This window comes from Lepidochelys kempii, chromosome 1, assembly GCF_965140285.1.
Source record: "Lepidochelys kempii isolate rLepKem1 chromosome 1, rLepKem1.hap1, whole genome shotgun sequence".
Taxonomy (NCBI): Eukaryota; Metazoa; Chordata; order Testudines; family Cheloniidae; genus Lepidochelys; species Lepidochelys kempii.
The window spans coordinates 247,827,171-247,850,307 of record NC_136380.1 but is presented as its reverse complement, the minus strand read 5'-3'; the positions used below and the strand labels follow the sequence as shown (position 1 = coordinate 247,850,307).

The 23,137-nt window shown below is 41.5% G+C and overlaps 1 protein-coding gene across 3 annotated transcripts in view; it reads left to right on the top strand.

The window, feature by feature from the left end:
• Positions 1-23,137, top strand: part of PTN (pleiotrophin) — a 116,891-nt gene that overhangs the window by 79,523 nt on the left and 14,231 nt on the right. For all 3 annotated transcript variants that reach the window (XM_073322129.2, XM_073322148.2, XM_073322138.2), the window contains 3 exons: positions 5,637-5,746; positions 9,723-9,896; positions 12,026-12,187. In XM_073322129.2, coding sequence (XP_073178230.1) covers positions 5,638-5,746; positions 9,723-9,896; positions 12,026-12,187 — 445 coding nt within the window. In that variant the 5' untranslated portion in view covers position 5,637. The remainder of the gene's footprint in view (positions 1-5,636; positions 5,747-9,722; positions 9,897-12,025; positions 12,188-23,137) is intronic.

Here is a 23,137-nt window from a genome sequence, read left to right as displayed (position 1 = left end):
AGGAGGTGGCTGGGATAGTTGAGGTGCACCCAGAACCAGAAGGCCTTTAAGAAACTGCAGAATCTCTGGCTAGTTTTATTTTTTGACATCTGATGTGGAGCTGAATTCATGAAATGGGATCCATCTTCTGATCGCCACCCACTTTTCTGTTTTGCTTTTACTTTTCTCTCCCTACCAGAGTTGATTGTGAAATGAACCGTTACATCACAGGTTTCAGAGTAGCAGCCGTGTTAGTCTGTATTCGCAAAAAGAAAAGGAGGACTTGTGGCACCTTAGAGACTAACCAATTTATTAGAGCATAAGCTTTCGTGAGCTACAGCTCACTTCCTCAGATGCATATCGTGGAAACTGCAGCAGGCTTTATATATACACAGAGAATATGAAACAATACCTATTCCCACCCCACTGTCCTGCTGGTAATAGCTTATCACATCACAGTAATTCATGTACCTCGTCTTCCTCAGGAGAAGCCACTTGCTACAATGAACTTCAGCAAAGCTGCATCTCTCTTCTCACTATCCACTTCATGTTTTCACTGCACTCTCTCACTCTTACTAACTCTAATTAGTTATTTGTTTCTCCTCTCAATTTATCTGACTCCTTTCTTCGTCTTTTAGCTGTGTCTGTGATTTTTCTGTCTTATGCTTTCTATTACTTTTATCAATCTCAGTCCAATACACCATTTAAACTGTCCTAACTGCTTTCTGCTTTTATCTATTTCTCTCGTGCATTCACTGCTTCACTGTCCCCTCTTAAAACCACCTTTTTCCAAAGTCTTTTTCTTTCTCCCATTTTGTCTGCATCTTTCTGCTGGCTGTGAATGTGGCTGCCAATCATTCACACAGGGTTCTAGAAAAAGCTTTTCCTTCAGCACACTTAGCCCTATTTGTGAAAAATTTCATAACCATCAAAGTTCTTTCTATTTTACAAGGTTCAAAATGGTAAATTGCTACATTTTTGGGAAATATTTTTAAATCAAAATTTTCTTTGGAAACATTATCAAAAGTATTGAAATAAAAAAGTCACTTTTTTTGCAAAAAAAACAAAAAGCTCAATTTTTTCAAGAAATTTTATTTTCAAAATAAGTCATTTTTACAAAAAAATGTCCTTTTTTGTTTAAAAAACAATCCCCCTGCCCCCAAGACAGCTTTAATAATTGCAAGGAAAATTGAAGGAGTTAGTATGAAAATACCCATGTGTGCTTTTGACAACAGATGGCTGCAGCCTGGCTTGGGATTTCCCACCTTCCTGAGAAACTTCTACATCTGGTACCAGCTCCTCCAGACAGGGGATACTGTGATCCCTATAGCCTGTTTGTAGCACTATCCCTGCCAGCCTCTGTAACTTTGTCGTTGCAACCAATGACATCAGATTACAGATATTTGTTTGATGCAATGAAAAGCATTGTGCATTATGGCACATGATTCCCGTTGGTTGCATTTCATTGAGGAGGCACTGTGGGTACCTGGTTGCCAGCCTTTACTACAAGCAAATGTATGCCCTCAGGTTCAGACTTTGCTTCAGCAGCTTGGAAAAACTTCCAAGTTGGTCCTATGCTGTCACAGGCAGATCTGAGGTACCAGACACATCCTCTGAATCAAGCTTCCATGGGGTTTGAGTTTGTAGAGAAAGCATTTCAGACTCCAAACACAGGTAAAAATAAATCACCTGATGTTTCTTTGGTTATTGAATAGATTTCCAGTGTATTCCAGTTTGCCCATATGTTGTTTTACTATATTTACTACCAGAAATAGTATATATATGCTTCTAAACTGAAGCTTACAGATACTATGTAGAGACCTAGACCCTTCTCTCGAGTGTAAATTTCTTCTGTTGTTTGTTGTTGTCTTTTGGAATGGGAAACGTAAGAATTTACATTAATAAAATGAAACCGTTAGGGTTCTTTAATAGGGTTGAGTCCATGGAGAGTCCTCTAACAACCTACATAAAAGAATAGGGAATGGTTGCCTTGATATAGGTTTTGACCTATCCTATAGAATTCTACAGTAGGAATATAGGATGGCTCCAGAAAATCAAATCACTGTTTGTATTCTTCAATTTACACATGCTTTAAGGGCTGGATTCAGTGCTCTCTGAAGTCAGTGCAAGTCTTTACAGGTGAAAGGCCCCAAATGAAAGTAGTGCCTGTGAATGCTGCCAGATTGTTAGCCCAGAGAGGGAAATTTCTCTATCTGGAGAACAGACTGTGCACAGGCAGCCACAACGTGAATGTTCCCCACGTATTCGATGCCCCACTACTAGTGTGCCTCAATCTTGAACTCTGCAGACTACACAGAGGTAATTCAGCCTCCATGTCCATTTACTCGTTGGTTACTCTGCTGAAAATGTCACAGGTATCAGGTTTCAGAGTAGCAGCCGTGTTAGTCTGTATCCACAAAAAGAACAGGAGTATTTGTGGCACCTTAGAGACTAACAAATTTATTTGAGCTTAAGCTTTCGTGAGCTATAGCTCGCTTCATCGGATGCATTCAGTGGAAAATACAGTGGGGAGATTTTATATATACAGAGAACATGAAACAATGGGTGTTACCATACACACTGTAAGGAGAGTGATCAGGTAAGGTGAGCTATTACCAGCAGGAGGGTGTGGGACCCTTTTGTAGTGATAATCAAGGTGGGCCATTTCCAGCAGTTGACAACAACGTGTGAGGAACAGTAGGGGGGAAAAATAAACATGGGGAAATAGTTTTACTTTGTGTAATGACACATCTACTCCCAGTCTTTATTCAAGCCTAATTTAATGGTGTCCACTTTGCAAATGAATTCCAATTCAGCAGTCTCTTGCTGGAATCTGTTTTTGAAGGTTTGTTGTTGTAATATTGCGACTTTTAGGTCTGTAATCGAGTGACCAGAGAGATTGAAGTGTTCTCCAACTAGTTTTTGAATGTTATAATTCTTGACGTCTGATTTGTGTCCATTTATTCTTTTACGTAGAGACTGTCCGATTTAGCCAATGTACATGGCAGAGGGGCATTGCTGGCACATGATGGCATATATCACGTTGGTAGATGTGTAGGTGAACAAGCCTCTGACAGTGTGGCTGATATGATTAGGCCCTATGATGGTGTCCCCTGAATAGATATGTGGACACAGTTGGCAACGGGCTTTGTTGCAAGGATATAAAAACTTCAAAAACAGACTCCAATGGGAGACTGCTGAATTGGAATTAATTTGCAAACTGGACACCATTAAATTAGGCTTGAATAAAGACTGGGAGTGGATGTGTCATTACACAAAGTAAAACTATTTCCCCATGTTTATTTTCCCCCCTACTGTTCCTCACACTTTCTTGTCAACTGCTGGAAAAGGCCCACCCTGATTATCACTACAAAATTCCCCCCCCCCGCTCCCGCTGGTAATAGCTCACCTTACTTGATCACTCTCCTTACAGTGTGTATGGTAACACCCATTGTTTCATGTTCTCTATGTATATAAAATCCTCCTACTGTATTTTCCACTGCATGCATTTGATGAAGTGGATTCTAGCCCACGAAAGCTTATGCTCAAATAAATTTGTTAGTCTCTAAGGTGCCACAAGTACTCTTTTTCTTTTTACAAGTTATCAAGGGCACCCATTAGTGCCACCTGTCTTGTTGGTGTTTGTGATAGGGACACCATTCCACCAAGAACTGGACTGACACTAATAGATCACTGATTCATTGCTAGATCAAAATTTTTCTCCCTTGGAATATGTTGATGTTTCATTTTAAAGAAAATAACCCCTCCAAACCCAAAAAACTTTGCCTGATAACTTCTGAAACTAAAAAATGTGTTTTTAGATGGAAAAATCAAAATTTTTCAAGGCGGCGGACACTTTCCATGAAATTGTTTGTGTAGTCAAAACCCCAGTTTTCTACCGACATTTTTTTTTATCCTTATCACAGAAATGATTTACCTGACTGTTTTTTGGGAAAGAGAAACAAATTTCATCTCATGTTGACTTAAAAGAATATTTTTTTGTTTCTTCTTGCTAAAACAAAATGAAAAAAAAAAGCCAAACATTTTGGGTTGAAAGAAACATTTTGTTTGATCTGAAATGAAACAATTAGTATTTTTTACTCCCTTAAAAAAAAATCTGACTACGTTTTGAAATGCAATGTCATTTTGAAACAAAAAGCCAAAACGTTTCATGAAACATTTGGACTTTTTTTAACCCCCCCCCCCCCGCCATTTTTTTCCAGTTGAAGCGTTCTGCTGAATTCAACCCAAATTCCTGAATAGTTTCAGTCCACCTGAAACTGCATTTTTCAGCGAATAAATGATTTGCCCCCAAAATTTCATGCAACACTATTTGTAACATAAATTTGGTTGCATTTTAAGGCTGTCTTGGTAGTTGGAACTTCTTGTCACTTCCTCCTAGGCAGCAAATGCCTAAGCTGCAGCACAAAATGCAGCAAGGCAAGGTGAAAGAGGAAATGGCTCTTGCCTGAAAAACTTTGTGCAGGTCTGATGTTCCAAACAAAACTTCTGCAGTCCGTCCTGATTGCTGTGCAGTGATTCAGCTGGGTTGCTAGGAAGTGACATTTCACCACTGAGCAAATATGTTTTTATTCATATTTGTGTTTGAATTTTGCCCCTCAAGTCCAGATCTGAGCATTACTTAGCATGGCTAGTTGTGTGATCTAGTCTAGGGGAAAACACTTTCTGTATATGGTTTGCCCATTCTGGACATGTTAGTTCAACCTATTTTATCCATAGATATTAATTTGAGGAGAAGGAAAAGCGTAAGTATGACCTGGGAGCTGTAATGATGTATGGTCAATGATAATTCAAATATCACTTTTCATCTATATAATCTTCATCAAAGAATCCTAAAGCACTTTGACATAATTGATATTTTCAAACACCCTCTTGAACCTTGGCTAGGCAGTTAAGTAGCATTGTCCTCCTTTTACAGATGGGTAAACTGAGACATGCGTTAAGTGATTTGCTCATATTGCATTATGAGTCTGTTACCGATCTGAGAATAGAATCCAAGAATCCTTACTCTGTGCCCTACTTTAATCATTAGTCTATAATTTCCCCCAAATTTCCGCCACTTGTGCAATTATAAAAGAATTACTGTATTATCTATGAGAGACAAGGTGGGTGAGCTGATCTCTTTTATTGGACCAACTTCTGCTGGTGAGAGAGACAAGCTTTTGAGCCACACAGAGCTCTTCTTCAGGTCTCCTTCACTAACAGAAGTCGATTCAATAAAATGTGTTACCTCACCCACCTTGTCTCTCTCATATTCTGGGAGTGACATGGCTACAACTACATTACATATACATATACACTACATGGTAAAACAGAAGTGCTGCATTGGGAATGCAGTGGATTTGGGATGAAAATGGTAAATAAGGTATTTCAGCTATAAAGAAGATTTCAAAGACTTTGTCTTCTGTGCAGGAAGTGGAAAACTCTGTACACATTTGGCCAATGGTTGATCCTATGCTTCATCTGTTTGAGCTCCTCTTGTCCCTAAGTATAGCTGCGCTGAAATTCATAGTCTCACCATTTGGTAGTACCCCTCCATTAGAATGTTTGATTGGAGTTTTTCTTTCAAGCTGTCTGACATATCTTTCCCTATGTACCCTTCCCGAATCTCACCATACTTTCCTCCCCCCCCCCAGAATGCAGCAGCAGCAACAGCAGCGCCGAATGTTCACAGCCACCCTCTTGGCATTCATTTTCGTTCTGGTGGCCCTGGGTACTACTGAGGCTGGCAAAAAAGAGAAACCAGGTAAGGTACAATGTAACCAATTGTGCAGTAGATATGGAGCTGGGAGTAGCAGAGAGGGGCCTAGGACCAGATCTTGCACTACTGAAGTCAATGATAGTTTTGATATTGACTTCGGTGGGGTCAGGATCAAGCTCCTAGTTTCTAAGGCCCAGATCCTCAAAGGTATTTAGGCATCTAACACCCACTGAAATTGATTTTGGAATTCAATGGGAATTAGATGTTTAAATATATTTGAGGATTTAGGCCAAAATGTCTTTATTGTATTTATCAGTATGTTTCACATACTTTTTTTCACTGTATTTTACATTTGGGATGCATGGACTTGTTTCTCCCCCTCAACTAATTAAAAGAAAATAATTTGTTACATGTGGGGGAGTTTCTTGAGTACCGTTTGCTTCTTCTCCATTGGATAGATGTGACATTCCATCCCACCTCAGAATCCAAACCCAGCTGGCACAAACCCGAGTTACAGATTCATCCATGACTGAAAAAAATATTTCCCAGCAGAACAAGTCCCTAGCAATAGTTAGGGAGAAGATTCCTTGAGTTATTCATTTCCTTTCAATACAAAGATGGAAAAAAGAAAAAGAGAATCTAACCTGGCTTTGGTGCCCAGCTGGAATGGATTTTTGGATTTGCCTCTTATTTTATGTTGGCCTTTTCCTTGCTTCAGAATTTCTGTCACCTAGCCTGAGGACATATGTCCATATTGTAAACCTGTGCACTGTTTGATAAAAGTGACACTGTGCTCAGGAAAGAGCCAATGTTAGGAGGGGATAATGCACATTGCTGTTAAGGTGCATTGGCAGAACTGTATAGATGGGTAGGACTAAAGTAGCAAGGAATTCTGCAGCTCAAGACTGAGGTATATTGCCAGGAATGTGCACGAAAACACAGGATTTAGAAAGCAGGGATTATTGCAGATTCAGTCTGAAATCCATTGACGATTTGTGAGTGTGAGAGAGAGTCTGGAATAACAGGGTGCTGCATATGAGGACTGAGGTACATTTCCATAATGTGGGTACCCAGAAGTAAAATGAATAGCAGGAGTCACTGTAAGGCCAGACTAAAGTACAGTGGGAGAAATAATGAGGAGTGCTTGTGGCACCTTAGAGACTAACAAATTTATTTGGGCATAAGCTTTTGCGGGTTAGAACCCACTTCATCAGGTGCATGGAGTGAAAATACAGGAGCAGGTATAAATACATGAAAGGATGTGGGTTGCTTTACCAAGTGTGAGGTCAGTCTAACGAGATAAATCAATTAACAGCAGGATTCCAAGGGAGGAAAAATAACTTTTGAAGTGGTAAGAGAGTGGCCCATTACAGACAGTTGACAGGATGGTGTGAGCACATTGAGAGAGCTGTGTATGGTGCCCAGAAATGGAATAGCTGAACAGAGTGGCATTAGGATTAAGGTACATTAGGAAGTCTATGTATTACATACTATTTCCTAGTACAGAATGGCTGGGGTATTGCATACCAAGATTGAACTTAATTCACTCTCTCTTTTCCCTGAGGTAGATTCCATGGATAGAAGAATGTCAAATGCTTTCAGTTTTGTTATGAAATTCAGGATAATCATTAACTTTTTGACACACAGACGGAATTTGCTGCAGTGACATGTTTTCATTTAAATGGGAATACAGAAATTAGTTTCTGTGAAAGCTGCCAGTTTGACAGCCGTGGAGACTGAAGTTCTCTTTTTACTCAAAGGACAGGTATGGCATGGTAGCAATAGTACAGCCTTCCCCAGCACTGCCCTGGACTTAAGATCACTTGGGCTATTGGAGAGGTCGCCAGTAGAGTTGAGTGTGTGGTTCAGTCACCTTGCTTTTTTGTTGGCCTCTGAATTAGAGTGGCCACTCACGCATTCCCGGAACACCAGACATTATGGTACTTCTGGGAATAGCATGGGCCTGCCCCTGCCGATGTGACCCTGCCCATGCTGGCATGACCTCACACACACAGTGTGTGTGTGTGGTCATTCTGGCTGGGGCAGAGTGGCACACTCTTCAAAATGGTGTCCTCTGTCTGATACCGGACAAAACCACGTCTAGTTTTGTCTCAGTACTGGATGAGGGACAACTTGGACAAGCTACACATAAAGAGGACTGTCTGGTTTAAAACCACGTGAATGCCGATGAAGTGAGCTGTAGCTCACGAAAGCTTATGCTCAAATAAATTTGTTAGTCTCTAAGGTGCCACAAGTACTCCTTTTCTTTTTACCTACTCTGAATGTACTAACAACAAAGATCCCACCTATGTAACATGGAAACCCATCCATTAGGATTGGACTAAGACTTTGTTTCATGTAGAACCTGACAAACACACATCTGGTGGTAACTGCTTTTGATCAGCAGTGACCCAGTCCTTATTTTAAATAGAGACAGTCCTGAGCTGGAAAACTCAGACCTAGATTTCAGACCTGGAGGTTGCCAACTCTTATGCTTTTCATCATGAGAGTCATGATTTTTGGCATTTTTCTTTCAGCCCTACGGCCGAGAGACCCGTGAATATTTCAGAATCTGAGCTTTCATTTCAAAACAGACAGTACATTTCTAGCCATTATGGGTACAGAGAAATACTGGAAAATATGAACCATAAAGATACAAAAACTGGAAGGCAAATAAAAGAGCTCAAATGTATTATTTAAAACATCTTATGATATTTTGAGGCCTGACTCATGATTTTTGAATACTTGGGATTGGCAGTTTGGCTAATCTCTCTCAGCGGACTAAGCTCATGCAATATGAAATGAAGTCCAGTTTCTTACCAGTACTCTTGTGCACTGGACCTTTATAACAACCTATCTTTGGAGGTGTTTGGATATGTTTTGGACCATTATAAAAATAGGAGGGTAGCCATCAGTAATGAAATTTGTATCCATGTTCAGATATACTGACACACCCTTCCCCTGCTAGCTTACGTCCCTGCCTCCAAAATTCAGTGTGTTCCGACATGAAGTACAGTATACAACAAAGATAAAAAGCCTGTACCCCATTACCTGTCCTTTCACAAAGCACTCACTCCCCTCTCAGTCCTCATCCACAAAGGAAACCTGCACAACACCTTCAAGAATTGAGCCTGGGAGGTTACATTCATAACTTTGTTAGACACTAAAAATCGTGGACTGAACACAGACACGGGATTTATGACCTTTTATAACAATCTATAATCCGCGAAGCCCCACTCTCCTCATCTTGTTTTTTTTAAATTTTTATTTATTGCCCCTCATTTCCCACCTATGTCTAGGGAGGTGTTAAGTGGCCACTTCCTTCTGAATGGTCCTTTGAAATTCATGTTTACTACTTACGTTAAACAATCTGCTTCACCTTGTATTTAGCTGTGCCACTGAGTACATTTCCCAGACCTGAAGAAGAGCTCTGTGTAAACTGGAAAGCTTGTATCGCTCACTAACAGAAGTTGGTCCAATAAAAGATATTACCTCACCCACATTGTCAGTCTACTGTCCTGGAATCAGCATGGCTACAGCACTGCATACACCAAATCCCCCTTGAAACACCATATTAATGCATAAACTCCTGGCCCATGTGGTACTTGGTATTTAATCTGAAAATGTTGATATGCCACCAGCAGAGGGCAGAACATCCTCTTTTGTGAGTGTGTATGTATGAAGATCAGTGATCCCTGATGGCTTCTAGATGACTCCCTTTTCTGGAGAGGTGAATCCTGCCCGCAATGACTCAGAGGCATCACACTCACTGGGAAATTGCCCTGGCCTCAGTGATCCACCCTGGTCTGAAGTCAGTTCGAGGTCAGCCTCTAGAAAGTCAGTCAACCTACAACCTGCAGCACGTTTTGAAGAGAACTTCAGTTTTGATCGATTTAAGGCAGTTATGTTATAAGAGTCTCTTGTTTACTGGTTTCCCTGTTGTGATTGTTTAGAGTGCCTTTTTTTGGCTGGGTACTGACCACTTTTTTTGTTTTGATTCGGTTTCCTTGGCTCCATCCAGAGAAGAAAGTGAAGAAGTCCGACTGTGGGGAGTGGCAGTGGAGTGTGTGTGTACCCACCAGTGGAGACTGTGGCCTAGGGACCCGCGAGGGCACTCGCACTGGAGCCGAGTGCAAGCAAACTATGAAGACCCAAAGGTGTAAGATCCCCTGCAACTGGAAGAAGCAGTTTGGAGGTAAGTGTTGCCCTGTCTTGAGTGATTCAGTTTATCTCCAACTTGAGTATTGGAAAGTGACCCTTTGTGTGTGCTCAGCCTGGGCCAAGGGCTGGTGTGCATGGTCTGCCTTTCTCTGCAGTGCTTCATGTTCAGTACAACGAGAGCTGGTTGGAAATTTTTCACTAACTTTTTTTTTTTAAATGAAAAATGGCTTTTAAAATGGAAATGTGTGTGATTTATTTAAATTCTATTTTATTTTTGTTGAGTTTTGAGGCTTGGACAAAGGAGTGGGGATCTCACTAGCTCGGATTACGGCCCATTCAGGAAGTGATGCACTGAGATATACTCTGTAGGAGAAGGCAGATTTTACAGGCCTTCAAGGACAGGGCTTGAGTCACCCCGGGTTTAGTCCATCAGAAGGCAGAGGGTAGAACTCGACAAATAACGGATTTTTCAATGTGGTGGTCCACCTGAAAAATCTGAAGAAAAAAAAAATTGGTTAGTTTTGAACTGAAACTGATTTTTTTAAATCTTCGCCAAAATGAAAAACTTTTTAAAAAAAAATTTGTTCGGGTCAATTCAAACCAACATTTCAAAACAAAATGGTTTGCTTCAAAAATGTCAAAACTAAACACTTTTTGACTTTTTTTGAAAAAAATGTTCCTCATTCTTTTTTGTTTGACTGAAACTATTTGCCAAATTGTCCCTAATTCACAAGTGGTTTTGGTCACTCTGAAACTGCATTTTTCTGAGAATTTGCTATTTGAATAATGATGATGATGATGATTAATTAATATTCACCCAGCTCTACCAGAGGGACCCTATTGGCAGGACATCCACCCAACCAGAGGCCCAGCAGCATGTTAAAGTGGCTCTCTATTGCCTTTCCACAGTTGTGAATACCCCCCCATGGCTACTGCAATCTCCACACTGGAACATGATATAAAATGTGCAGCCCCTTGCACTAGCAGCAGAGACTTGCTGGGGAGTGGATAAAGGCCATAGCATTTAATCCATGAAAGACTAAGAAATGACAGTGTTTCTCCTTCCATCCCAGACAAGCTATGTTACCAGGACTCAGGTATATGGTTGCCCCTGTAGACTCAGCTTTTCTCTACTAAACAGCTTGGATGACTTGAACTGATGATGGCACTACAATGAATGCTGCAGGCAGTTAGTGCAGAAGTTTTGGATTTGGCAGGTCCAGTGCTGCACCTGGGCACTTGCAGTTTTTCTGGCCCTACTTTGCAAACTCAAGAGGTTTGGACAGTTCATTTTTAGAAATACATACAATTGCACATCTGAGCTGGATCGTACCCTCTGAACTCTTTGCTCCAATTCTTCACTAGTGAGAACTATTCTGTGGAAAAAGTCTTGTCAGTTAACTTGTAATCAGCTGGCTGGCCACCTCTGCAGTGATAGAGACATACAACTTTATACAGTGAGTCATGGATAAACAGTGGCATAATCTTTTGGTTTAATATATTTTAATTTCTTGCTGAGAAAAAATAGATATTAAGGGTCTGATTCTCCCCGGCCTCATACCCTGTGTAGTCATTTATACTTGCGCAAGCGTGCAAAATATTCTGGTTTGCTAGTTTTCATACCTCATTTGTAAATGATGCTGCAAGATGCGGGAGGGGGGATAGCTTAGTGGTTTGAGCATTGGCCTGCTAAACCCAGGGTTGTGAGTTCAATCCTTGAGGGGGCCATTTAGCCATCTGGGGCAAATGGGGATTGGGCAGTGGGTTGGACTAGATGATCTTCTGAGCTCCCTTCCAAGCCTGAGATTCTATGATTCTATGGTGGAGAATCAGGCCTTTTGAATCTGGAGGATGTTTTCCATTAAATTGTCTCTTCTTTTGTAGTTTCAGTATTAAAATGTAGTTTCTTTTTTATAACGTTAATCCTGTACCCATGCAAGAGCAAGATAGCTATGCTTTTAAATTTGCTCATATTTGGGGGCAAAATTACCTCCCAAAATATCCCTTGAATTTTTACTGCCCCCCATACACCTCTTTCTTTGGCTGTCTGATCCACCTGCCTGAAATTACTGGCAGTATGTGCTTGGTTACAGTTGGGTAACATTTTATTCATGCTCCGTGATTCTTTTTTAAAAATTCGGTGTGTTCCCACACTCTTTGCAGCGGAGTGTAAATACCAGTTCCAGGCCTGGGGAGAATGTGACCTGAATACAGCCTTGAAGACTCGAACTGGGAACCTGAAGAGAGCCCTTCATAATGCTGACTGCCAGAAAATTGTCACCATCTCAAAGCCCTGTGGGAAGCTTACCAAACCCAAACCTCAAGGTACAACCCATTTGCTACCAGTAATGCACGATTCCGTTTAAATCCAGTCACTGCTGGAATCCCAGATGCCTTAATGGGAAGTCAAGAGTAGAGGAAGGATTGTAATTTCTTGTCCTTTCCCAGCCACAACACTGCTTCTGATCTCCCAGCCAGGACTAAGTATCCAAGCCATGCAGCCGTGGGGCCTTGACAGAGAGGTGGTATGAAGATTTAGAATCCCTCACTGAAACCCACTGCAAATGTACTGCCACCAGTTTGTTATAACTATGGGTGGTGATGATCTCATGGCTTCAGGGTACAGGAGCTCTTCCCACAACCCCTACGGATGGGAATACACCAATAGCAGGAAGAGAAAATGTTTCTAAAAATACAAATAACTTTTTTGCATCTCCTTTTTGTTAGACTTTTAACTGCCTGCTGACAAACCAAGGCTTTCCCTTGGGATGAGAATAGCTTAAGGAACATTGTTCGCACAAGTCACAGGGAGAAAAGGTTATTCTCCCTGCTGCTCAGTGTGTCTAGAATAACATTGCAAAATCAATGAATGTTCTGTGCACTTTGGATCATGTGGTCTCAAGTCTAAGAGAAGTGTTCGGTAATGCAGGGGTGGCAGGAAGAAGGGGCTGTGTGTGTTGTCTCTTGCTGCAATTAACAATGCAATTCCCAGTTCGCGGACAGCCATATGTCCCACTAATTCATCCTTTTTCCATGTGTCACAGACTCTCTTGGTCAATATCAGACAAACTTGTTTTCTTTCTAATCACTTGGGCTTTTTAATGAACTCTTCTGCAGCAGCAGCAGGTACAGGATAATTTATAGTGGGCGCTTAGACTGCATGAAGTACCACTTTGTCTCAGACAATATGCCTCATGTAGACCACATAGGGCACATCACATGGCCATTTTTTTTTGCTGGAACAGATGCTATTTTACTTAAAAACCAGCTGAGATTAAGCAGATTCCAGAGTTTCTTATTGCTTTCTTTCTCTGAATAAATATAAAAAAATACTATGTATGATTAAAAATGACAGGTGTCCCCTATATTAGCAACTCCCAAAGTGTCATCATTGGATCACTAGTGGTCCATAGAATATTTGCTAATGGTCTGCTCCTTATGTATCAGATTATGCATACTTCTTTAACTAAAGATTTTGTCTGTTTGTGTGTGTGTGTGTGTGTGTGAGAGAGAGAGCTTTACAATCAGTAGAGCTGTAGCTAATCTGCCTTGTGCATCATTCACAGAATTATCAGATGAGTTATGATTCTAGAATCTGGGTTGATGATGATGTTCGAAGGACCAAACTGGATTTTCAGAGACCAGCTGAGTTTGCTGCATTTGGGAGGTTATTGGATAAAGCTTCATCCTACACTACCAGAAGGCCTCTGTAATCCCTGTCCCCTCTGGTTGGTTGCTCTGTTCTGCAGCTTTGCTAAGTCAGCATTTTCTATCAATGACTGACAGAAGGGGGCAGAGCGAGACAAGCCGAACCGTGGTGGAGGAACACTTTGGGGGAGAAATGCGGTCAGATGGTGGAAAATCAGCCTTTACGCTTTGGAGTTTTTGTTAAAAAAAGAAAGCTTTGTTGGGATTATTGTAGCAGCCCTTGTTAAATTGGAACTGGCTTTCCTGAATCAGGATACTGAGTCACTCTATCAATGAATGGAGCTATATGAACAGAGAGAGGTCATGTAAGTTTGGACTACTCCAAACACAAAGGTTTTTGGGAGCTGAAATGCTGGTTACAGCAAGCCTGGCTGTGCTGCATAACTTAATCTGAAGACACAACTCCATGTGTTTTGACACAATGCAAATGAAAAATGGGTGTAAATGTAGGTCTTTGCCGTTAAAAATTATAGTAACTGAAGGGATAATTTATACTCTCAGATCTTCACTGGAGATCTTTATGGCACATTCCTGCACTCTACCCCCATGTCCAACTTCCATAGGCATAGGCAGGAGTTCTGTGTGGGAGTCAAGTGTAGAATACAATGGAGAAACTAAAGGTGGACAAGAAATCAACATAGTTGATCTAAGAGCAGAATTCTCCCATGTGTGTGTGTAACAGGAACGCCATGTTAATTGGATTGTAAATGGTGGGTGGGTAGGGTGAGAAACTAGAATGTATTTCAGGAGGACATAAAAATCTAGGTGGAGTTTTTTTAGCTGACCCACAAAGTCTTCGCTGCTGAAATACCGAATGGGGCGAGAGTATATTTTTGTTTCAGAAAGTGACTACATTCTTCATGAGGAAGAGGGAATTGTAAGATGGATTTCAGTGCCCATCTAGAATGGACTCGGGGACTAGATGGAGGAACAACTAAACTGCACTTTGTTTCCAGTTAGCCTGGGACCCTGTTTAATTTGTTAGGAGGAGAGAAACACGTTGTTTTGGAGCAGAGTAGTGCATGGAATGCTCTGTACCTACATGCTGCAACTCCTGTTAAGTGGGGGTGAACTGCAGTGTCATCGATTGGCTATTACTCCCACCAGGGATCACAAACAGCAGGAAGTATAGTGGCTGTTTGGTATCTGAGATCTTCTCCATCAGATTAATCTTTTTCACCTCTAACCATTATGCTTCAAGAACAGTATCTCTGTTCTTTACCAGCAGGAAGGTAAGCTCTGATTATCTCTCCAGCAGCGCTAGGCTGAAAGGAAGGAAACAAAGCAAGCAAACAACTGAATGTTGGAAATACAAAGTAGATTATCCTGTTTAAAGACAGACAGATAGAGAGAGAATTATTTGGGCTCAATTTCAAACCATAGGAACAGAGATATTGCCATATTAGATCAGATGGTCCATCTAGTCCAGTACCCTGGACATTGCCCAGGACCAAATGCTTCAGAGGAAGGTGTAAGTGCCCTGCTGTAAGCAGTTGTGGAATAACAGCCTCCTAAGCCCTAGTTGTTAGAGATAGGCTTACACCCTGAAGTTTGAGGATTTATATCCCTTCCAAAATTTCATTTAAAATATTTATTCCTAGAACTCTGATGCTCTCATTATCCATGTAAGCATCCAGTCTTTTCTTGAATCCTGCCAAGCTAGCTTCAGTGATATCTTGTTGAAATGAGTTCTGAAGGCTCCTTGTGTGTTCTGTGAAAAAGTATTTCCTTTTTTCATCCTTAAATTTGTCGCCTTTCAATTACATTGAATTTCCCTCTGTTCTGGTATTATGAGAGAGGGTGAATAGAAACTCCTGATCTACCTTCTTTAACCATCCAGTATTTTATATACTCTTATCATGTTCCCTCTTGTTTGCCTTCTCTCTATGCTAAATAGTCACAGTCTTTTCAACCTCACTTCATAAAAGTGTTTCCATTCTTCTAATATTTCTTATTACTCTTCCTTGAATTCTCCTATATTATTGCTAAATCCTTTTTTGAGATGAGTTGACTGAACTGAACACAGCATTTCAGGGGAGGGCCTGAAATATATTGATTTATATAAATAATGGCATTTAATAGTCTCTTTATTATTCACCATCCCATTCACTATGCATCTTTTTTATGACCACTTCTACGCATTGAGCAGAGATCTTCATTGAGCCGTCCAGAATGATACCCAAATCTTTTCTCTGGATTGATGCAATTAATTTAGACTCCAGTAAGGTGTATTGGTAGTTCACATTATTTCTTCCAGTGTGCAGTACTTTGAATTTTTTAGCACAGACTTAACCAAGTTAAGGGAATGGAACAGATGAAATTCACTCTCAAGTTTTTCATAGTCATCTCCAGTCTTAACTGACAATAATTTTGTATTATCTGCAAATGTTGCTACCTCACTGCTTATCCCCTTTTCCAGCTCATTAGTAATTACATTGAACAACACTGGTCCTAGGATGGAACCATATGTCTCCTATTGTTAACGTGAATATTCTCTTGGCCACTTCACAAGATCATTGTTTGATTTTCTACAAGATTGCTCTTTGTATTGCAAGAAGGAAAAGTGCATATAGAGAGGGAGAAAAATAAATGTTAAAGACTTCCCTTTAGCTGTCCCACTGGGAGGTATATATTTTGTTTTTTCTACGAACCTGTGTGAGCTCTAACAAAACTTCTGCTAAGCTAAATCAGTGCAGCTACTTATTAACCTCAGGCTTGGGAAACTGGTGACCTGGGCTTTTGTTCCCATTTTATACATTTTCTTTATTATTAACCAGTAGCCGTGGAAAGGCCTTAAAATGGTCTTCAAGCTGTGTCTAATCTGTCATTGTCTGATGGTGGAATTTCGTTAATTCAGATACCAATTTTAGAGCTTGGGAAGCTTGTTTCAAATGAAGCTATACTTCTTCCTCATCAGAAATTGATCCACCTCAGCATTCTTTCTTTGCTTGGTACTGCATAGCTGCCAACTTTAAGTATTGATTGTAGTCTGCGACACCCTCCATCTCAAGAAACTCTGCTGACTTTTAGCAAGAGAACCTACTGAATCAGAACCCACTACATTTTCTAATGGGCACTTTCCTCTGGAAGTTTGTTGGGGAGCTACAATAGCTGATGATCATGCCTTGATCCTGGGTTGGAGGGTCATCATATTTTGACACACCTACATCCCAGAATGAAAAATTTGATACATTCTTGAATTTGGTGCATTTTGATTGGGAAGTTGTTAGCACTCAGATTGTGATATCCCAGATGCCATAGTTTGTGTGTCTGTTGCATGAATGAGGCCATGGAAAACATGTCATAGGCTGGGAGAGAGAAAGCAATATTTTTTATCATGGAATCCCAGCAGAAGCAACTGAAACTCCTCAAGCATATATAATCATACATTCTAACCAGTGTCTGCCATGCCAGTGATGTTCATGGTCTTTCTAAACTATGCTGACAGATATGAAGGAATCAGGTACTTCTGGTGAGCAGTTGCTCTAATGGCCAACTTGCGTTGATGAGCGGAAAGCATTGCCAATAAACTCCATCTGCCCTACTTCCTGGCCACCCAAACTTGACTGATGATTGTTCAGGTTCCAGTTGACCAGAAAGTAAAAGAATGAGTTATTGTCAGGTTTCAGAAAATATTTTTCCTTTGCTTCTCAGAGGGGAATAATTTATTTTCACTGAGCTTGGTTGTCTCAGTGGGGGGTCTCTCTCTTTCCTTGCCTCTCACTTGCCCTGTCTTCCCATCTATCTTTCTCTCATATTTTTGACTGTTTGTTCTTCATATTAAAATAATATGAGATTAAATCATCAGTATATACCTATTATCTGGTCATATTTCAATGTAGCCCTCTTAATTTCTAACTCCATTGTGATGTTTTCTCTCTGATTTTTTTACACATATTTTCATCTTCTTCCCCATCCCCTCCTCCTTCCCATATTTCTTCTTTATACATTTTTTATGTATCTGCTCTGAATTACCATGCTGTTACTCCACTCAGTCTCATCAGCCAGGATGACCAGTTAGTATTGCTCATGCTCCAAATACAGTTCACCAACTTGTATTTGCAACTTCCAACCACTCTCATCTTTAATGCCAGGGTGTGGCCTGAGGAAGATTTCAAGTCCCAGCATCCAATATTCCAGAAGGTTGCTTGAATCAACCTTCTATGAACGTTGGATTATGTTACCTTAAATACCTGTGGGTTTCCATATTACAGGTAAAGGTGGCTGCAGTCTGCTCCAGTAAAACAGATAAGGGGCAGCCCTTGGGCTCTTGGCAAGTTGTCAATGCAATTCTCTCTTTTTCTCAAAGTGTGGGTGTCCATACCCCAGAGGGAATATAATCCTCTTTGTATTCTTGCTTATATCATGTCTTCTGGGCACCTTGGGTAGGGTTTACAATACTAATGCTAATATTCTGCAGTACATAGTGTGTTTTATCTAAGAATCTTTACAGACAACAATTAGCTAATCCTCACAACACCCCTGCAGGTGAGGGAAATGCTATGATCCCCATTGTGGAGAGGCATGGTCTGAGATATAGAAATGACTTGTCCAAGGTCACACACAGAATCAGTGGCAGATCCAGGAACAGAATGAAGAACACTTGACAAGTTCTATACTTGGAGCAGTGGCTGCTGCTTCTTCCTTTTGTTTCCAGTTCCCATGTTTATTAAAACAGCATGATTTTTCAGGGTGAATATGGTGTATCTCTGTCTCCATTGTAATTTTTGCTATGGAGTGAGCAATCTGAGCCGATTCAAGATACTAATGTTTTGTTTGTACTCAGGCTGCTTGACAGGAAGTTATTTTACATCTTCCTTTAGAAGGTGCCAAAATATATAGCTGGATCTTGTTGAGCAGATATACCAGCAATCAAATGAGCTGTCTGCCTCCTTGCTATGCTGGAGACACAAGGTGGGGGGAGGTAATATCTTTTATTGGACCAACTTTTGTTGGTAGAAGAGAGATGTGTTCACAGAGGAGATGTACACAGAGGCTCTTCTTCAGGTCCTTGCTATGCTGTAAGGCTGGATTGTGCTCTGGAAGCAAAATATACCAGGTGCCTGTTGCTATAATGCATCTGACACCATAGCAGGAGACTGGATATCCAGCTGCAGACAGGATGCACGGCTAACCATTGTGTCACCAGAACAGATTGTCTACTATTTTGGCAAAATGACTTGGCTGCCAGTTAGTCGCAGGAGCAGACTGTGGTGTTGTCTGAATGGATCACTGGCCTGATATACAACTACTTATTGCTCAAGCAGACTGGCTGCCATACTGGTACAAAGGACCACCTGACTGACCCTGTTGTGGGAGTGGATGATCTGCCATGTTGGTAGATTGGACGGTGCACTCTGTACTGTGCTCTCTCCCATTATAAAGGATGAAATATATATCCCCGCTTCTGAGGGGAAAAAGATTCGTGAGCACTAGGAACTTTAAAAAAAAATTATAAAGATGCTGAAATCACAGGCCTCACAGTCTGGGCTCCTTCTCCCTCTGTAAATTCCAGGACTCCCAGCCTTTAATGTAACTCATTAGTCATGCATACATAGCATAATAATTAGTGCTATAGAAGGCAGACTAATAGGTTGCTGCTCAAACTAATGAGATATAAAAATGAGGGATTTTCTCACTTTAGGCAAACAGCTGTGACAGTGAAACAGTAAAGGAAAAAGCATAATTTTGGGGCTCTTCCAAACCTTGGAGTTGGTTTCCTAAAAAATGGCTCCCATCTTCTGAGGGAGAAACTTCTCTTTTTCACTCCAGCTACATAGGTGCTATACCAGGGTTGGAAAATATAGCAGTCGGAGTTCTACAATGCTGCCCAAACAGGTCTTCCTCTTTATCTGCAGTGTATGCCGTATGGGACCTGCAGGGCCTGGTATTTATTATTTGTGTTTGCAGCAGTGTCAACAGACCCAAACTGTGGGTTTCATTGTGTTAGGCACTGTATAAACACCAAGAGTATGTCTACCCTGTAATCGGGAGATGTGATTGTGGACATCCCTAAGCCAGATTTGATCTAGCTAGATCAGTGGTTGTCAAGGGTCCTTCCCCACTCTGAACTCTAGGGTACAGATGTGGGGACCTGCATGCAAGAACCCCTAAGCTTATTTTTACCAGCTTAGGTTAAAACTTTCCCAAGGTACAAACTTTGCCTTGTCCTTGAACTGTATGCTGCCACCACCAAGCATTTTAACCAAAGAACAGGGAAAGAGCCTACTTGGAGATGTCTTCCCCCAAAATATCCCCCCAAGCCCTACACCCCCTTTCCAGGGGAAGGCTTGATAAGAATCCTCACCAATTTGTACAGGTGAACACAGACCCAAACCCTTGGCTCTTAAGAACAATGAAAAATCAATCAGGTTCTTAAAGGAAGAATTTTAATTAAAGAAAAGGTAAAAGAATCACCTCTGTAAAATCAGGATGGTAAATACCTTACAGGGTAATCAGATTCAAAACATAGAGAATCCCTCTAGGCAAAACCTTAAGTTACAAAAAGACACAAAAACAGGAATATACATTCCCTTCAGCACAGCTTATTTTACCAGCCATTAAATGAAAGAAATCTAATGCATTTTCTAGCTAGATTACTTATTAATTTAACAGGAGTTGGAAGGCTTGCATTTCTGATCTGTTCCCAGCAAAAGCATCACACAGACAGACGAACCCTTTGTTCCCCACCCCTCCAGCTTTGAAAGTATCTTGTCCCCTCATTGGTCATTTTGGGTCAGGTGCCAACGAGGTTACCTTAGCTTCTTAACCTTTTACAGACGAAAGGGTTTTGCCTCTGGCCAGGAGGGATTTTATAGCACTGTATACAGAAAGGTGGTTACCCTTCCCTTTATATTTATGACAGTGGTTCTCAACTGAGGTCCACCGCTCGTTCAGGGAAAGCCCCTGGCGAGCTGGGCCAGTTTGTTTACCTGCCGTGTCCGCAGGTTCGGCTGATTGTGGCTCCCTCTGGCCGCGGTTCACCACTGCAGGCCAACGGGGGCTGCAGAAAGCGGCGCGGGCCAAGGGACGTGCTGGCCGCCCTTCCCGCAGCCCCCATCGGTCTGGAGCGGTGAACCGCAGCCAGTGAGAACCACGATCGGCCGAACCTGCGGACGCGGCAGGTAAACAAACCGGCCCAGCGTGCCAGGGTCTTTCGCTGAACAAGCGGTGGACCACAGCTGAGAACCACTGAGCTAGATCAAAGCTAGCTCGAGTAATAATAGCAGTGAAGCCACAGTGGCTTGAGCTATTCCAGTCCACCTGGGACGCTGGGTACGTTCTCAAGGGGCTAGCCTATGCCACAGCCCTTGCTGCCATGGCATCACTGCTATTGTTAGCGGAGCTAGCTTTGATCTAGCTAGATTCCAGTCAGCTCAGGTGTGTCTGCACGTGCTCCAGTCACACTTCCCAACTGCAGTGTATACATCCCAAAGTGAGAGACAGCGGCTGCTCTGAAGAGTTTATGGTCTGAAGAGCTCAGACAGACAAAAGGCAGGCAGAGAAACAGCAGCCCAGAGAGGTAAGGTGACTGTCCCAAGGCTGTGGCAGAGCCAGGATTAGAATCCAGGTCTCCTACCCCAAGAGTTCCATCTTGACATAGGTGGAAGACTACTCAGCTCAAGATGGTACACTGCTTGCTGGGAACTATAGTCTCTGTGAGACATATTTCTGTGTATCGGCCACTGCTTCTGCAGATGGAGTCAAGGAGATTTTTGCCATTGATTTTGATGGAAGCAGGAATAGATTGTAAAAGAGAAGATTGGCTACAGTCTGGGCTAGTCTTGGGCTGCTGGCAAGGAGCCAATGAAGCCCTCAATTGGTAATGTTGGGGTGTCCTTGATTTGGTTGCCTTTGATGGTGACTTGTCAGCACTTCCTGCTCAGGTCTCTCTGGGACCTCCAGCTTTGTCCTCCTTATATGGGTACCTTTGAGAAATCTGAATGTTGGACAAATTGCTAACATCTCCATAGAATCAAAAGGTAACATTTATGTGGTTTGACCCATGCAGAAGTCGCCTCTAATCCAGAAGAAAGAAAATGTGTTCGGGGAGGGAGAAAGAAGAGGCAGATTTTTTTTTAAGCTTTGAAAGAACATTATTTTTCAAAACCTCATATTCTCAGATATTTCACAATCCTGCAGAGGTCTTTAAAAAAAACCCCAGAATTCTAAAAGCTTCCTGGAATACTGAGTTTCATCATTCTTTCATTTTTTGATTTGTATGTCTGATTTCTTTTTGTGTGCTGCCCCAAATGGTGAAAAAGCCTAAATGCCATATGGCTGCTGATTAACCCTTTGGGACCACAAAAGTCTCTGTTAGCCTTAATGCAAAACTTTGTGCATGAAAAGTTTAACCATCTGAGTATCCTGATGCTTTTACATGTTCCTTGCCTCGCTCTCCTCCTGGCTTTCAGCCGCACATCCAGTCTGCTTTGGCATTCATCAGTGCCTTTCAGCAGCAAAAGGGCCTGAAGCTGTGGGATTTATTGGGATAAAAGATATGCCATCAGCAAATGTTTACACTCATTACCATTCCAAGCAGTGAGAGACCTCCCTTTCCTTCTTTCTCTCCTTTCTCTTTCTTTCTTCTTCACTTCCTTCCTTTTTATCCTTCCTTCTTCCCCTTTCTTTCTCTCTCCATCTCCTCCTCTCTGTCTTTTCTTCTTGTCACAGAAGCCTTGAAGCCAGCTCCTTGGAGTGTGGATCACTGATAAAAGCAGAGCCTGTGTCCTTAGTTCATAACACAGGTATAATCTGTGGGCAGATGCAGCAAGCTTGACAGAGAAATGCACAGAGCTCTTTAACAAATATTCTTTCCCCAGTTTCAGTAAATCACAAGCAAATTATTTTCTGTTAAATTGCCATTTACCAACCATGGATAATATATAGTGGTAGCCTACCTGTCAAGCTTTCTAGTCATTTTTCTACATGCACCTTTGTGCTTTTGGTTGTTCAGCAGTATCCGATTGGTGTGTGAACACAGAGAGTAAAACCAGAAACAACACGTTGCCCTTGATCCACATGTACACCCTCCCATTGGCATTAATGACAGTTCCTGTGAGTCTGAAAGGCAGGGATTTTGTGGCTTAAATCCTGCTGGATGCTTGGAGGGGACTGAGCACTCCTCTGGTCATCACTTTCCTTTCTTCCTACATCAGTCACAGAATGTTTCTTGCACGTACACCTGGAAGGGCTCCAGCAGTGTTGCCAACAATAACAATTTTATCGCTGGTCTTACAATATTTGGTATTTTCTAAAAGCCCCAGCTCCTGGAGTCAGATAATTATATGAAAATCTCAGCTTTCACTTTAAAAGAAAAGGAAGTTCTTAGCTTTTGTGGTTGCAGAAAAAAGCCTGAAAATGTGACCGAGTATAACCTTAAAGGCTTAAATACTAGAATGTGAAGAAAAGGAATCCCAAATTATTATCATTCTTATTAAATCTCATCATTTCAAAGCCAATTTTGTGGTTTTTCAGGGCCTTACTCCTAATTTTTGAATGTTTGGGGTTGGTGATACTGCTCCTGTGACTGGCTTTCTGGTGTCATCATGAATATGCCTGAACAGG